Genomic DNA, 16,407 nt, shown 5'->3' on the forward strand with positions numbered 1-16,407 from the left:
CCCAGTGTTTGAAATCTCCTTTTTAATTGCCAGGCTGAGCAGCTGTCGGTGGATAGTGCCTGCCCACGGTGAGGTGCAACTGAAGGTCCACTTCAGCTCCACGGAACTGGGCCAGTTTGAGCAGACGCTGCATTTTGAGATCCTGGGGACAAAGCGTCTGTACCAGCTGCCCTGCAGGGGCACCTGCCTGTATCCCGCCATCAGCCAGGACCCGCGGTAAGGCTGGCGCGTGGGAGCCCTCACGCATGGCTCCCCCTGAACTCAGAGCCAGGGCTGCCCCTTGTACCCCTGTGACCTTCTGGCTTGGGCACAGCGTGCTGCCTGAGCAGCCCAGCATCTTCCCGTGCTTGGAGCTGGGAACCAGTCCTGGTACCTCAGCCACCCAGAAGGGTTATGGCTTTCTGACCAGGTTTCCTACCTAGGAGCATCTCACAGCTCCTCATTCCCTGTTTCTCTCCCCAGGCTGGTGTTTCCCCACCAGAGGGAGAGCAAGGAGGATGAGGACATCATCTCCAAGAAGTATGTCATGGACACGGGTGTTTTCCACTTTGGACCGCTGCTGTGTGGGAAGCCAAGAGACGGGTACGTGCTCCCAGCCCTGAGTTAGCAGCTGATGCTCACACAGAAGGCGGAAGAAGCCATGTGCCTGGCATACTGTTATTTTTCCAGGTGCCTTTCCACTTAGATTTTGTAAAACGCTCTTTGAGTGCGTGACTGCATCGTCACACCTCTGGCATGCAGGCACCAAGTATAGGGGCAGACATCAAAGCAACGCAAGGATGAACCCATATTCCGTGCAATGTGCCCCAAAGTGATCCTTTTTCTTAGCCTGCTCGTGGGAACATGGTCTTCCAGTGCAGCCTGCCGCTGCCCGGACACGGTGCTTTCCTCAAGATGTGATCAAGGCTGTGGTCCTGGCATCTCCTCTGCAGCCTTTTCCCCTTTTGTGGACAGGTACAAGGAGCTGCGCTATCCCAGCAACTGCGAGAAGATAACCATCCTGAACGTCAGCCCCTTGGAAGCAGAGGTGCATTTCTCCTTTGAGCGCGATCTCCAGGAGAGCACGTTCCTTTTAGAGCCTCCCAGCATGAGGCTGCAACCGAACGAGAAGCAGGTAGGAGACAGGCAGGTAGGACAGGCAGCGGTGGCAGTGCCCAGGAGCTGTTTCTCTTGCTGACTGAATGCTCTTGTGTGTTTGTTCTTGCGGGGATGGGGCTAGGAGCTGAGCGTTTGGGCGTACCCCACTTCAGCCGGCCTGGTGGAAGACAAGCTCATCTGCTGCGTTCAGGGGAACCCAGAGCCGGTGGTCTTCCGCCTGTGCTGCCAGGGGGTGCAGGTGGAGCTGGGGGTCAGCCCCAAGGAGCTGTCGTTCAACACGCTGCTTCTGCCCAGGTCAGTCACCCCACAGCCCCTCGCCGGGGACGAGAGCTGTCAGCCAGGGCTGCTCCAAGTTCCATTCAACTGCAAGACTAACATGCCCATCAAGCAGCTGGTGCTGAGTGTCTCTTTTTGTCTGCAGGAAGGACAATGAGACCCTGGCCCTGCAAAACCGCACACCGCTGCCCGTGGCCTGGCGGCTCATTGGGCTGGAAGACCTGGGCGAGGACTTCTCGGTGTCAGAAGACAGCGGCATCGTGGGTCCCCACACGGAGTTTGCTGTGCAGCTGCGTTTCAAGGCCACAAAGGCTCTCAGCATTCTGAAGACCATCCAGCTGGAGGTGAGGGGGACTGTGCCCTCCCTGGCAGAGCAGGGCAGAGTGATCAGCCCTGTGCTCTTAGGGATGGAGGCTGCTTGAAGGGTACCCTGCAAAGAGGGCAAAAGGATGAGCTTCCAGAGATTCTTTCCTTCCTGCACTGCTGGGGGGCCGTGCCCTTAGCAGCAAGGGGCTCTTGGGGACGAAGTGACTGCTCGGGTGCCCTGGTAGCTGAGCTCCATGGGGCAAGTATATTGGGGAGTCAGGAAGAGATGGGCCTGACAGGGACAGGGGTGCTACGACCCCAGCTTCTGCTGCCTCCAGCTGGGTTTGCCAGCACACGCGCTGCATCCCCGGGCATCCACGTCACCCCAGAAAACCAGCCGCTGCCTCTGCAGGGCTTACGGCTGGGTTATGAGGCTGCGCCCTGAGCCCGCGCTACAACCACCTTGCTGCTGTGCCAGGTTGAACGCTGTCCTTGGGTTGTCCAGACTTTGGCATGCTCGCTGCACCCGTCCTGGCCTCTGTCTGGGGCTCTTGACAGAGAGCGACAAACTCTCGCCCTGGGAGGCTGTTCCCCATGGTTTCGGGGATGCATTTCAGTGAGGACGCTGGGTGATTGAAGAGGAGAGGGTTGGTTGTCGATGCCCCCTGCTCTGGGACACCTCATGCTTGTGGTGGCTTTAAGATCCCTTTGCTTCCCAGGGTGCTTTAGCAGCCACGCGGCTGCTGGCGGAGAGAAGAGTTGGGCTGACAGGGTTTCTTACTGCGGCAGAACCCCGCTGGGTCAGCCCGGGAGATGAACAGGTTAGGAAAGCTTGTGTGCTCACAGCGCTTGTCACGCAGGGGAGGCCATGGGGGAAGCAGCCGGTAGAGACAAGGACTCAGATATTGTCTAGCAAAAGAATGGAGGAGAAGGGGCTAAGCAGTGCTTGTTTCTTGTCACCTCAGGTTTCAGATGCAGAAGACATCTTGGGGGTCGTTCAGACCGAAAACATCAAGATCTCTGCAGAGGCCTGCGAGCCTGCTCTGAGCACCAGCGTTTCTCAAGGTCAGGGGGTGCCCCCGAAACAAAGTAATGCGGGTGCATGGCAGTGCCTTTGCAGATGGGCAACCAAAGCACTTCTCCACTGCTGCCAGAGCTGGGCGCTGACCTCAGCGTTTGGGTGCGGGGTTGTCCCTGCTGGGCACGTTTGGGCAGCAGCCCCTATGGCCATTCATCACGAGCACTCCCCAGGGCTGTGGTGTGAGGGGTGGGAGGGTACAGGTGGGTGATGGGCAAGGGAAAGGGACCCCAGCCAGCATGATGGCAGGGGACCAGCGGTTCCTTCCCGAGCTGCTGGCTCTGCTTTGGTGATCAGCCCCTCCACTGTCTCTTCTCTCTCCTCTGCAGAACAACTGGGCCAACTTCCAGTCAGCGAAAACCATCAGCATGGCCCGTGCCAGCCAGAGGAGGTCAGAGAAGAGCATGGAGGTGACCTCCAAGCCCCACCAAGTGTGCAGAGCCAGGGCCGGGCTGCAGCTCTCTATCCGGCTTGGTGGGGAGTCCGGCGTATCCCTCTTCGGCCTCATCCTCCTGCCCAAGGCACAGGGACCCCTCACCATCACAGCCGGCGGCACCACTACCTCCGTCCCCTTCAAAAACCTCTTCCCGCAGCCCCTGGCCTTTCCAGACCCAGTGGAGCACCTGGCCTTCACCATCAGGGGCCCTGAGAGCTGGCGTGCCAGGAAGACCGCCTCCATCACCATCTCCTTGGAGGGCGGCCTGTACGCTGACGAGGCCCCTTTCACCAGCAAGGTGCTGCTCTCCTGCCCGGGGAGGGGCAGGCATCTCCTGGGTCTACCACCTCAGGGGCCTCCCCCCTCCCCAGTGACCTGTGCCCCCTTGGGAGGTCCCTGGACAAAGCTGCCCCTCACCCATAGTCTATTAAAAGAGTTCTCATTGGTGTCTATTCATCTTAATTTAAGCTGGATCCATCAAATTAGTGGTTGTAAAAGTAGAGTATGTTGCAGAGTTGCATTCTAATAGAGAAACAATTTGGGACTTAGCGGCCAGAGATTAATATTGCCCATGTAGAAAATCAGAGCAAAGAAAAACACACCTTGATTTCTGGCAGCTGAGCTGGGTGCGCTGGGATGCAGAATAACACCAAGTCCTTGACTCCCTGGCAGCAAGGGTTGACCGGTAGCGGAAGCCCCAGAGCCCTATTGCTTCCTGTGACCATCCCGAAAAACTGTCTTTTGAGATCTCGTTGATCTATGGTTGCTTTTCAGCATGTTAGTCCTTCATGGTGAAGCGGGGCCAATCCTGGGTGCCTTGCCTTACCGTTCTGGGTGGTATGAAATGGGTTTGTTTGTCAGCACTTGCCCCCTTTTCCCAGTTGAAAACACAGCCTCTCAACATCACTTGTAGCCTTTGCGTGTCGGTCTCTTCAGGGGTTTTTAGCACGTTACTGAGTGAAGACTGAGATCAAATTTCCTTGCCAAAGGCTGGTAATGGTTTTCCCATCTCATTTGTGCAACTATCCCCACGAATGCCGTGCTGATCTCCCGAGTTCCAGTTCTTTGTGCCCTTCAGGCACTGACAGAAGGATCAAACGGAGCCGTTTCTGCCAGCGCTGCGCTCAGCCCGCGGCTGTTCAGTGCTCACTCGTTAGGCAAGAGTTTGGATTGCCATCGAGCCCTCTCTTGTGACTCCTGATGGGAGCAGAGCTGGCTTCAGCTCTTAAGAATGAAATTTGCTAACAGAATGAGCCGGTGGCTGTAGACGCTTATACCCAGCAGGACCTTCAGGAGACATTCAAGCGCAGGAACCCTTTCCACCAGCCAGGAGAGGCCAACAGAACACGCAGCTGACGGGGTGTGCCAGCCGTTCCTTGCTAACAGTCCTTTAGAAAAGGCTTTGGGGCACAGCCACCCCAACAAGCAGTTCACCAGTTGTGTGCCGCCTTTTTTGTGCACACGGGTGTGTTCATGTTTGCGTGTGTGGAAATCCCCAGGATCGAACAGCTTTTGCTGTGCAGCTCATCCAAGTGCGCTTTTGTTTTGAAGGATATCTGTATTTTTCTGAGTAGATGAAGGGATGTTGTTTTGCCTGGCCATTGCATATTTTCATTTGGCCAGCAAATGAGTGCAGGTTTTACATGTTTCTGTTTCTGGGTTTCTGTACCAAACATGGAACAAACGTGTGAGGCAGAGGAGGGAGAAGTCTGGGGAGGTTTGAGAGTTCATTCTCCGGAGCCACGGCTCCCTCGTCTTGCCGTGAGGGTCCGTCCTTGGTGAGCGACAGCTACAGGGGCACGGGAACAGCCTGTTCAGCGGGGGTGCCCCTTGGTTCCCACCTTCTTGGACGGTCTTTACCGTTGCTGTTTCCTGGTTCAGAGAGAGACTTCAGTTGCAAACGTGGTCCAAGCCGCGCGTGGGAGGCCTGCACGCAGCTCCCTTGGCCTTGTCACCGTGTGTGACAGTCCAGGTCCCCTTGTGCGGTGGCTGTAAGCTCCTTGAACAGCAAGGGCTTTGTCTGGAGGATCTGCAGTTTCTCCTGGCCGTGACAGCCACTCTGGTAGGACAAGCCTGTCACACACTGGACTTTTATCTGCTAGCCTGTTATTAATCCTTACCCAAACGTTTTCATTCTCAGCGCTTGCCGTCACGGATTGGTATTCTTCAGAAGAAGCTGTGTGCCTTTTTCCTCAGGGTTGGCTCTGCTGCACTGACAAGGGTTCCAGCTGATGGGCTGTGGCTCGGCTTTCTGATCTATCTTGAGACTGCTTGCTAACGAATTTTGATTGCAATTATTCATGCCAAGTGTTTTTTTCATTGCCTTTCTGCTTTGGAAGCGAGCTCCAGATTCGGGAGCTGGGGGAAACCCTTCTGTGTCCTAGAGTGTGGTGGTTTAGCCCAAGTCACCACACAGCTTCTCACTCACCCTCCCCCTGCCCAGTGGGATGGGGGAGAGAAGCTGGGAAGAAAGGAAGACTTGTGGGTTGAGATAAAAACAGTTTACTGAAATACTAAAAACTACAAGGATAACAGAATATAAGGATATTAATATCTACAAAATATACAAAATGGACAGTGTAGGATTTCTCACCACCCGATGTCCGAATGACCAACACAGCCGAGCAGCGATCACGAAAGGACACCGAGCAGCAAGCAAAGGGGGAGAGCAAGCCAGCAAGGGAGAGGGAACGATGCCAGCAAGCAAGAGAGATGGAAAGAAGATGGATGCCAAGGGTGCATGCCAGAATGGAATGCCCAAATGGATGCCCCCTCCCATGGGCAACCCCCCCTTCTATGCTGAGGATGACGTTCATGGCATGGAATACTCTCTTTGGCCAGCTTGGGCCAGTTATTCTGTCTGTCTTCTGCCCAGCTTCCCACATCTGCACGTTAACGAGACTTTAACGAGACTTGGCAAGCCAGACAGTGTCCGTGGTCTCCTTCACAACAGCTCCTATCATCAGAGTGTTTTTGCCAACAGTCTTCACAGATGAAATCCAAAGCACACCAGCTACTGAGACGAAAATTAACTCCATCCCTGCTGAAACCAGGACACAGACGTAGAAGATGACGCAAGAAATACTGCTCAGATACCTGAATTTCCTTCCAGCTGGAAGGTCTTTGTTGGGGAAGTCTTTACACTGCAGGCAGTGTTCAGTGAAGCTGATTTTAGAGATGCTCTAGACTGTCCGCATTGGCTGTTGGTGCAAGGAGTTTGGAAGTCTCATTCAAAGGTCTTTGACATGAGGGGCTGGGTTGGAAGGGCCTGTGAGAAGGACTGTCAGGTTGCTTTTGGTGGAAATAGCGTTGCATGTGGTTTTACTGAATGACAGGGAAATGGCAATGCTCAGAATTGTATTCAAACTCACAAACAGTTCTATGAAATGTTTGTGTTCCCAATATAACCGTACAAAAACAGCGCCTAAAACATCGGGAATGGCAGGTTAGAAAGGAAAGGGAAAATGTGGATGTCTGCGTTTTGCTGCTACAGACCTCAAAAACGGACTTCTTCAGTCCTTCCAGTCAACTTAGACACTGCCCGCTGGTGATGATAAACCTTATTTGAATTTGGATAGATCCTAAGATGCTAGCCTGCCTGCCCGTTTTTGAGTGTCCATAGTTGGTGTTGAAAGCCAAGCCAAACCACTGAGCACAAAGCAACTCAGCTCTCTCTCTGCCTGAGCAGGTATTGAGCAAATTCTCTCTTCCCGTGCTGTGCCACGTTCTGTTCTGGTTTTGTTTAGTGAGGGGGGACTACGCTGGCAGCTGCTCTAAGAAGCTTCTAGAAGTTTCCCCCTTGTCCAGTGGACTCGGCCGGGCCTAGGGCGGACCTGCTGCTGGCCAGGGCCTAGCCAATTGGTACCAGAATGTTCCGTGATAACGCCTCTGCGATAACGTATTTAAGAAGGGGAAAAAAAAAAAAAAAAAAAAAGAGAAGAGAAGATGTGAAGGAGCTGAGCGGGGGCAGGGAGGCGGAGGCACGAGCCCTGCACCCCTCACCCTCTGGCCTCCCGTCGGGCGGCGTCTGGGCCCGACTCGGCCCGGCCCGGCTGCAAGGAGCGGAGAGGAGATGAGATGGGAATGAGATGTGAAGAGACCCTGAGAGGCGTCTGCCTGCCTGTTGTGAAGGATTTCTGTGAGAGGAACGGCTGCAGGTCAAGGCATGGCCGGGGAGCTGCAGCTAGGGCATGAGACTGTTCCAGCCTGCTAAATAAACGCCTCAGGAGGTCAGGATGGGCTTCAGACAGCAAGAAGAGAGTAGGGTCAGTCAGCTCTCCACATCTATATTCTGACGTATTTTATGGAAAACCGGTAAAGGTCAGGGAGATGAGGACAAGAAGGAACGCAGACACTCGCCTGCCCAAAAAAGTAAAAACCAAGGACCGACAACTTCCTCTACTTGTTTGCATGAGGGTCCCAGTTTTAAGCAACCCTGTTACTCTGGCCAGGACAAACAATCCTTCAGGATACACATCCTTGTTAGGTTCAGAAATGTTTGCAGCACGAGGTTCTCAGAGGAGCCAGACAATTCATTCTCTGGGTCCAAGAGGGTCCAAGCACTTGCTCTACATTTTTAGGGCTTTCTCTGCACCAGAAGGTCTGTTCTGGGGGCAAGCTGCTTCAGGTCTCTACCAGAAGAGAGACAAGGACAACTCCCAGGTGCCTGAGCCCTTCTCTGGCAGCAGAGACAGGGAACTGCAGCAAGAGCGACTCCAGGGATGCCTGGATCAAGAAAGAATCGGCTGACGATGCCACAGAATTGGAGTTGCTTTGCAGAACAGCAGAGTGTGGGCGCGCATTCAGATGCACAACTGCAAGAATTCCTCTTGTGATGCCGTACTTTGCGCCCCAGCCTCTCTGCTTGGATGGCACGGGCCAGCTGTCGCATTTTTGTGACAGCTCCCATCGTGTCCGCACAGTACCGGCACCAGTTCCACCACAGCTGTGAACAGCAGTTGCCCCACTGGGGCAGAGAGGGACAGGGTCACAAAACCTCAAAAGTGCCAAAACCAGCCCCATCCCCACTGCCAGGGCAGGAGGGAGCAGCACACAAAGGTGGGCATGGCCAGGCCACGGGTGCTGGCCCCATCCCTTCCCCTTGGACAGAAAATTCACCTCCCCGCAAAAATCACACTTGGGTGGGAAATGGTGGGGATGGGAGACTGTTGGAGTAGGAAACCGTGACAGGGCTGAGAAGTCATGGCTGGGTTGGGAATCCATTGTGAGGAAGGGAAATGAGCACTGGGGACAGGAAATCATCAGCGGGACAGGAAATCCTTGAGCTGGGGAGTTGCTGTGGTAGGAAAAGTCAAACCCTGGCAAGGCTGGCTGAAGCAGGTGCTGGCGCAGTGTTCGCCATAGGGATGCAGGCTGGTTGTCCCTCAGAAACCTGACTCTGACCAGCTGCCATGGCAGGTACAGCAGCAGGCTCCAGCTCCTCCTGGGGCTCCTGCCCTCCAGGTAACCCCCTGTCGGACCCACCTGCCAACAGCTCACCCCATCGCCCCGCTTTGCTTCCCCCACAGAGAAGCTCCCTCTCCAGCTGTCGATGCCGCCCAAGGTGCCTGGTGTGAGCTTCATGGTTCCGGGCGTGCCCCCGCCGGTCCCCGCCTGTGTGCTGCCCTCTGTTCCAGAGCTGCCGGGGTCCTGTAAGCCTGCCCAGGTCCACCCCGTCACCTACCAGGTGCCACAGGCCAGCGTCTGGCACGGGGTGCCAGGGCCCCTGGGGGCCGCGGGGAAGTTGCAGCAGCTCCCCGAAAGCTGGCAGCTCCCTCCCGTGGTGCAGCTCCCCTCCATGCCTGCTTCCTGTCCCCGTGCCCATGGCTGGGAACAGCAGGTGGTGAGGGGGACACTGGTGTCCCACCAGCCCACGGGGCTGGGGCTGTGGGCTGTGGTCCAGGGGGAGCCCCTCTACCCCACAGGCTCCTGCCCGCTGCATATCGCTGCCTGCCACGGGCCCCCGCCACCCTGCCGCCCTGCAGCTCAGCATTGGGTGCAGGGCCCCCCTGCGCTCCGCACCCTGCCCGGCAGCACCCAGAAGCCATCACAGGCCTCCAGCGAGGACGGGGAGACCACCAAGAACAGCGTCCCTGCCACCAGCCCACGCCAGCCTGTCCTTGCTCTGCCCACTGGCAGAACCACAGCAAAGCCCCAGGGTGAGCTTTGCGGGGTGACGGAGCCTGCAGGCGGGTGGCCAGGCTGAGGAAAGCTTGCATCGCCCTGCGGCTGGCTCGGCTGTGTTTGCTTTTCCTGCAGCACTGAGCACGCTGGAAGTTCCGGGCAAGCCTGCTCATGTGCCCGAGAAGGGGCCAGCCGCTCTCACCCAGCCCTTTCTGGAGCAGCCAGCGCACGCCACCAGCAACAACACGCTCAGCCGACCCCACGCTGCGCACCCTGAGGACACTGTCCCCAGTGTCCCCGACAGCCCCAGCTTGGCCGCTTTCCTCCACGAGCTCCCCGACCTCTCCCAGTACGGGGCGGAGGGTGGCTGCCATCAAGAAGGAGTGGTGCTGGCAGGCCTGGGGGACAGCAAGGACACCATCCCTCATGTCCCCGACTTTACCGCCTTCCTCAAGGAGCTCCCCGACCTCTCCAAGTATGTGGCTGAGTGCAGCTGCCCACAGGAGCAAGTGGCACTGGCAGGGCTGGGGGACAGCCAGGGCACCGTCCCTCACGTCCTGCTTTTCCCCAACAGCCTCGCCAGCACTGCTTTCCTTCCTGAGCACCACAACTTCTCGGGGGACGTGGTGGTTGGCGACTGCCCCCAGGACCAAGCTGTTGAGACGCAGCGAGGGGACAGCCAGGACACCGCCTTGACTGCCAATGTCGCCAGCTTGACTGCCGAGGCCCTCGCTGAGCTCCTCGACCTCTCTGAGTACGTGGCGGAGGGCAGCTGCCTCAAGGAGTGAGTGGGGGCAGCGGGGCTGGGGAATGCTGAGGACGCTGTCCCCGATGTTGCCAGTGTCCCCCGCTTGACCACCTCCCTCAACAAGCTCCCCCACCTCTTGGAGTGCAGGGCAGAAGGCGGCTGCAACAAGGAGCAAGTGGTGGCGGCGATGCTGACTGCGGGATACAGGGCCAGGCGGGTGGGAGGTGCCTGCGAGCACCAGGGGGCGGACCTAGGGATCACAGGGTCAGGGGGCGGTCGGGTGTACGAGTAGCGCGGGGTATATAAGGCTTTGTGATGCAGCAGTAAATTGGCATTCAGAGCTAGACACCATGTGTCCGTCTCTTGTGTACCTGCGTAGGGAGTTGCGCAGACGGACAGGCGCCTAAGCCGTGCTGCCGATCGAGAGGTGACAATTGGTGACCCCGACGTGATAAGGCAGGCCTGCATTGGTGAGGGAGGCGCGCAGTAAGGCGTCTCTGTTTCAGCTGCTCGATATGGCTTTGATGGAGCAAGTGGTGAGTATGCTGAAAGGCGTGGGGCAGCAGGTGGAGAGCCCTGTGCATAAGAAGGACCTGGACCCGCTCTTCCGTTGGATGGTGCGGACAGGTATAGCGGCCGCTCCTTCTCACTGTGTGAGTAAGGGGGCCCTCGAACAAACAGCAGAGGAACTATTCCAGAGAGCCTGTGTTGGGAACAAAGAGGCTCTCTCCGGTCTTCTGCCGGCATTAGGCTCCCTCCGGGCCATGCTGGAGAAAGCAAAAGACTGCAGGGGTGCGTGGCAGGCGGCATGTGCTTTGCTGCGGCCTGAGGCTTGGAACCGCCCAGGAATGTCCCTTCCCAACCCTCTAACAAAGGACCAGCAGGAGCCGTGCCCAAAGGGGTTAGTGGGTCCGGGCGCCAGGCACCGCTCCCCAGCACCCACTCGGTTGCAGGACGACCGAGTGAGAAGGCGGGCAATGGACAAGGGTGCGGGGAGGGACAGGGTGGGGGAACAAATTGTGAGAAGGTTTGCGTCCCAGCTAAAGTCGTGGAGGGAAAAGAAAATGGCGGCGGGGAAGAAGATGGCGGGAGGGGGTCCGGAGAGCCGTTACTGGAGCCATTTACAGTGCCGCTCCACACGCTCCCCTCTGGCCCTTCAGCGCCGTCTGAGTGTCAGATGTGGGGAAGAGAGGGTGGTGGTGCGTACTGGGGTTTGGGAAAAGGGGGATTGGTCCGGATTCCCGAGGCGCCTCCAGAGGGCACTGGCTCCGGAGCCAAGGGGACGAGTCCCCTCTTCAGTGCCCCCGCCATATGGGGTACCGATAGCAGGGCGAGAGGATAAGGCGCTGCTCCCAGAGCGAGCAAGGGAAGAAATACAGGAGAAAGAGGGAAGAGAGAAAAGGCTTGAGGAAAAGGTAGAGGAGTTACGAGAAGAAATGAAGCGCTTGGTGTGCAAAGAGGGGGCACCGAATAAGGACAGGAAGCGAGCAGCAGCAGAACGCTGGACGATCACCGCACGGGAGTGCGTGCTTGCTGATTGCACGCTGCAGCCTGAGGAGGGGCCAGCGCCAACGGCATATCCAGTGCTGATCCAACCAGGGGGAAACCGTGCTTGGAATCCGCTTGATTACAAGCTTTTAATGCAGTTGCGGAAAGCTGTGACAGAAGGGCGTATCATGGGACCCTCTGCACAACTGCTGTTGGACACCATCGCCATGGGCGGCCCATTAATATTTGATTGGCGACAATGCGCTCGTGCTTGCCTTACTCCTGCTCAAGTCCCCATCTGGGAGCAGATGCTGCGAGAGGAAGGGGAAAAGCTGCTATTGCAGGCGAGAGATGAGCCAGACCATCCCATTTATGGGGCCCACATAGATATGTTGCTAGGCACGGGACCCTGGCTTGCTCCGCAAGATCAAGTTGAGTTGCCACTTCCTGTGCTGATTGCTGCAGCTGGGCTCGGGCGACAAGCCTTTGAGCGTATGAATCCTGTGCTCTCAGGGACACCGAGTTATCTCCATATAAGACAAGGCTCAAATGAGACTTTCGGCCACTTCGCAGACAGAGTGCAAACTGCAATAGCAGGGTCCTCTTTCCCAGCAGCTGCACAGGAAGTGCTAGTGCGAGACTGCTTGCGTACAAACTGCTTAGCGGCGTACAAGCAACCTCTTGCAGCGCTCCTGGCTACGGCTAGTGTGAGGGATATCATCCAGCGAGGGTGCGAATTTGGTCGCACGTAGGAAACAGCACCACTAGCTGAGGCCTTGCAAGCTTTTGCAGTGCAGTTGACTGGCTCCAGCGGGGGGGGGGTACTTGTTTTAATTGTGGAAAAGCAGGTCACCGAGTAAAGGAGTGCCCAAAGAAGAAAGGACGAGGAAACATCGTTTGCTGGGTGTGTGGAGGCCCTCATCGAGCACGAGAGTGTCCGCAGAGGTTCCGAGGTGATCAGGGAAATGGGGGGGCCGGACGGAACAAGGGGTCGCCTGCCCGGCAAAACGCCTGGACCCCACAAGCAGCCGCATGGACGGGCCCGTGGGCGGGGCCCGAACCCGAGCAAGAATAGCAACAAAGGCAGCCCAGGTGGGGGGTGGCTCCTCTACACTAGGGCCCCTCACCAATCAAGTTGAGGCCGGGGCATGGGTGGCGGGACATACGGCTCTTGAACAGGGGTATGAAATACCACCACAAAAAACTGATGGACAGAGGGTGGCAGTTACATCCCTGCATACAGAGACTCAAGAGAAAAAACCCTTACCCTTGATTGCACTGACATTTGACATGACTACTCGACCCAAGGTACAGGTTCAGGTTTCTCTGGTAGGTTCACGACACCACAAACCTGCTCAAGCTACGATCACCTTCTTGGTAGACACTGGGGCTGACGTGACTACCATCTCAACTACTGACTGGCCCCGAGATGGGCCTTTGGACACGGGATCAGTAACGGTGGGGGGCGTGGGAGGAAAATCCGTGGCTCATCATAGTGCTCTGCCCCTCACCCTGCGGTGGGAGGATGGCGGGGTGTCACGCACCTCCGGCCCATTGCATCCTTATGTTCTGAGCATACCGATCACCCTTTTGGGCAAGGACGCCATGGTCGGTGCTGGCACTGTCATACATCTTGGTCCTCCGCAGGGTTTTAGTGGGGGCCGCTGGGGACATCCCTTGTTGGCGTCTGCAATGGCGATCGGATGACCCTCTGTGGATTCCTCAGTGGCCTCTACCCCAAGAAAAATTGACTGCCCTATGGGACCTTGTACAAAGAGAAGTGCAGCAGGGGCATTTAATACCATCAACTAGCTCCTGGAACAGCCCGGTATTCGTCATAAAAAAGAAATCTGGTAAGTGGCGACTTCTCCACGACTTGAGAGGGGTCAATGCCACCATGGAGGCAATGGGGGCGTTGCAACCAGGCTTACCTCTTCCATCAATGTTACCCCAAGATTGGCAATGTCTTGTGATTGACCTGAAAGACTGTTTTTTCAGCATTCCTCTACATCCGGAAGAGATGAAGCGGTTTGCCATGACCATTCCTGCCGTGAACAACCAGACGCCGGCTCAGCGCTTCGAATGGGTGGTGCTGCCACAAGGCATGAAAAATTCCCCAACTATTTGTCAAATGTTTGTACATGCTGCTTTGCAGCCGGTGAGAGAGCGTTATCCTGATGTGGTTATCATCCATTATATGGATGACCTCCTCTTCGCAAGTGCCTGTCTGCCTCCGGCCCTGTTGACCACAATCAGACAGGTTTTGGCCCGTTTTGGCCTTGCAATAGGAGAAGAAAAGACGCAGACAGTGCCACCGTTTAAATATTTGGGTACTGAGCTCTCTCCCCGCATAGTAAAACCACAAAAGCTCTTAGTACCTACAACGACTGTGACCTCCCTCCATCAGCTACAAACACTGGTGGGCGGTATACAGTGGTTGCGGCAGTTTGCTCCCTTAAGTCCGCAGGAAATGCGTGAATTGACAGATCTCCTAAAAGGTGACACGGATCTGGCAGCTCCACGAAGACTGACAGCAAAACACCGACAGTTGTTAGCTGTTTTCTTTGAACGCCTACAACGCAGTGCCTTACGGTGGCGGGATGCCACACGGGGCATCCCAGCGCATCTCCTACTACAGGCGGCGGGAGCTGTCATTGAGCTGCATCAGGGGGAGGTTCAAGCCGCATTGTTGTTTGGCTATGTCGCTGCACCTAAAGTTGCTTTGCCTCAGTGGGATACGCTACTTGCCTTAGCGCTTCGCTGGGCTAGGGATCGGGTGCTTGCTGTTGCAGGGTCAGAGCCTCAACGAATCACCGTAGAGGTAGACCCGATCTCCTTAGACAGCATGCTGCGATACTCCTTGCCTGTGCAAACCGCTCTTGCGGGATATCAGGGCTGCTTCGCTGCCTCACCACGCACACCTTATGCAGACCTGTTCTCCCTGGCGACGGTGATGCCCATACTGCCTGTCTTAGACCAACCGGTGGCAGGCTGCACGGCGTTCACTGACGCTGCAGGGAAAACAGCACGCTGTGCTGTTACCTGGCTCGACCGCGGCAAGTGGAGATCTGTGGTACAAGAAGACCCTTCCTGTTCATTGCAGCAGCTTGAGCTAAAAGCAGTATGCTTAGCTTTGGAGGCTTTTCAGGATGAACCCCTTAACCTTGTTACCGATAGCCAGTATTGTCTTCGCTCTGCTCGTCTCTCTTGTTCCTGCACTGAACCCCGAACACAGACGGCAGTATTGCTATACAATGCCTTGTCGCGCCGGCGACATCCTGTCTTTATTATGCATGTCAACAGCCACACCCAACTCCCAGGTTACATTACAGCAGGGAATGCTCAGGCCGATGCAGTCTGTTATGTGGCCCTTTGTGACTTGCAGGTAGCCAAGCAGTCGCATGCTCAGTTCCACCAGTCGGCCCTTGCTTTACACCGCATGTTTGGCCTCCCCCTGCCTGCTGCCCGGGAAATAGTACAGGCATGCCCAGGATGCCGTACGGCACCGGCATTTGCCCCGGCAGTTAACCCAAGAGGATTACACCCCAATGAGATATGGCAGATGGACGTCACAGATTACCCAGAATTTGGCCGCTTTCGCCATCTGCATGTAGCAGTAGACACTTGCAGTGGAGTGATATGGGCGTCCGCCTTGACAGGGCAAACAGCGCATCTTTGTGTAAAGGCTCTTCGCATGGCCATCGCGGTTCTGGGAGCACAAGAACTGAAAATGGATAATGAGCCCGGGTACCGCAGTGCCACCTTTGAGAATTGGTGCACTGCATGGGGAATCCGGCACGTGTTTGGCATTCCTGGAAACAGCACGGGTCAGGCCTATGTTGAGCGGGCACATCAGACCCTGAAGACACGGCTACGGGCTCTTAAAGAGGGGGGAAACCTGACGGGACCTGAACTTTGTCCCCATGCGGTACTGCTACGTGCCCTGTACAGTCTCAATCACCTAGAACGCCGTGCCCAAGACCATCAGTTGACGGAGAGGGCTCCCATGGGCATGGTCTTTGTCCTCAAAGAGGACGGGTCGTGGACCACAGACCCTGTTCCCCTGCTGGTCCTAGGACGAGGATATGCCTGTGTGCAGACCCCTGCGGGGCCACGGTGGTATCCTGCTCGATGGGTTAAGCCGGCACTGGGTGACCGCCACTGTCGTAGTTCAGCCCCGAGTGGGACCAGACTACGCAGTTTCTCTCTCACTCCCCCCACCCTCCGAGAGAACAGGGAGAGATGATATAAGAAAAACGGCTCGAGGTTTGAGATAAGGACTGGGAGAAATCATTAAACTTACCGTTACGGGCAAAACAGACTCAACTTGGGGAAAACTATTCATTTATTACTACAAACAGCCGGATAATGAGACAGAGAACAAGATAACCTCCCTCCACCCCTCCCTCTTCCCAAGCTTAACATTATCTCTACTACCTTCGCCCCGCCCCCACCCCCGCGAGCAGCATAGGGGGGAAGAGGGAATGGGGGTTGCGGTCACTTCATCACACGTTGTTTTACGCCACTGCTTCATGGTCGGGGGAGGAACTCCTCACATTCCTCCCCTGCTCCGTTGTGGGGTCCCTCCCATGGGCCACAGTCCTTTGTGAAACTGCTCCGGCGTGGGTCATCTCTTCCACGGGTGCAGTCTCTCCAGAACGGGTGTCCCAGCGGGCCCTCCATGGGCCACAGCTGCCTTCAGGCATCCACCTCCCCCGGTATAGGGTCCTTCATGGGCTCCAAGTGGATCTCTGCTCCTCCGTGGACCTCCATGGGCTGCAGGGGGACAACCTGCTCCACCATGGTCGTCACCACAGGCTGCAGGGGAATCTTGGCCAGGACCCGCGTTACTCC

At 56.5% G+C, this 16,407-nt stretch overlaps 1 protein-coding gene across 1 annotated transcript in view; it reads left to right on the top strand.

The window, feature by feature from the left end:
- LOC147600345 (axonemal central pair apparatus protein HYDIN-like) overlaps positions 1-10,357 on the top strand; it is a 39,467-nt gene extending 29,110 nt beyond the window's left edge. The window contains exons 31-41 of the mRNA XM_086751235.1: positions 34-216; positions 463-582; positions 955-1,114; positions 1,220-1,396; positions 1,524-1,718; positions 2,646-2,753; positions 3,088-3,492; positions 8,050-8,115; positions 8,689-9,352; positions 9,453-10,101; positions 10,213-10,357. Coding sequence (XP_086607361.1) covers positions 34-216; positions 463-582; positions 955-1,114; positions 1,220-1,396; positions 1,524-1,718; positions 2,646-2,753; positions 3,088-3,492; positions 8,050-8,115; positions 8,689-9,352; positions 9,453-10,101; positions 10,213-10,357 — 2,872 coding nt within the window. The remainder of the gene's footprint in view (positions 1-33; positions 217-462; positions 583-954; positions 1,115-1,219; positions 1,397-1,523; positions 1,719-2,645; positions 2,754-3,087; positions 3,493-8,049; positions 8,116-8,688; positions 9,353-9,452; positions 10,102-10,212) is intronic.
- Positions 10,358-16,407: the final 6,050 nt, after the last annotated feature.

This window comes from Chlamydotis macqueenii, chromosome 6 (genome assembly GCF_036417535.1).
Source record: "Chlamydotis macqueenii isolate bChlMac1 chromosome 6, bChlMac1.mat, whole genome shotgun sequence".
In the NCBI taxonomy this organism is placed as follows: Eukaryota; Metazoa; Chordata; class Aves; order Otidiformes; family Otididae; genus Chlamydotis; species Chlamydotis macqueenii.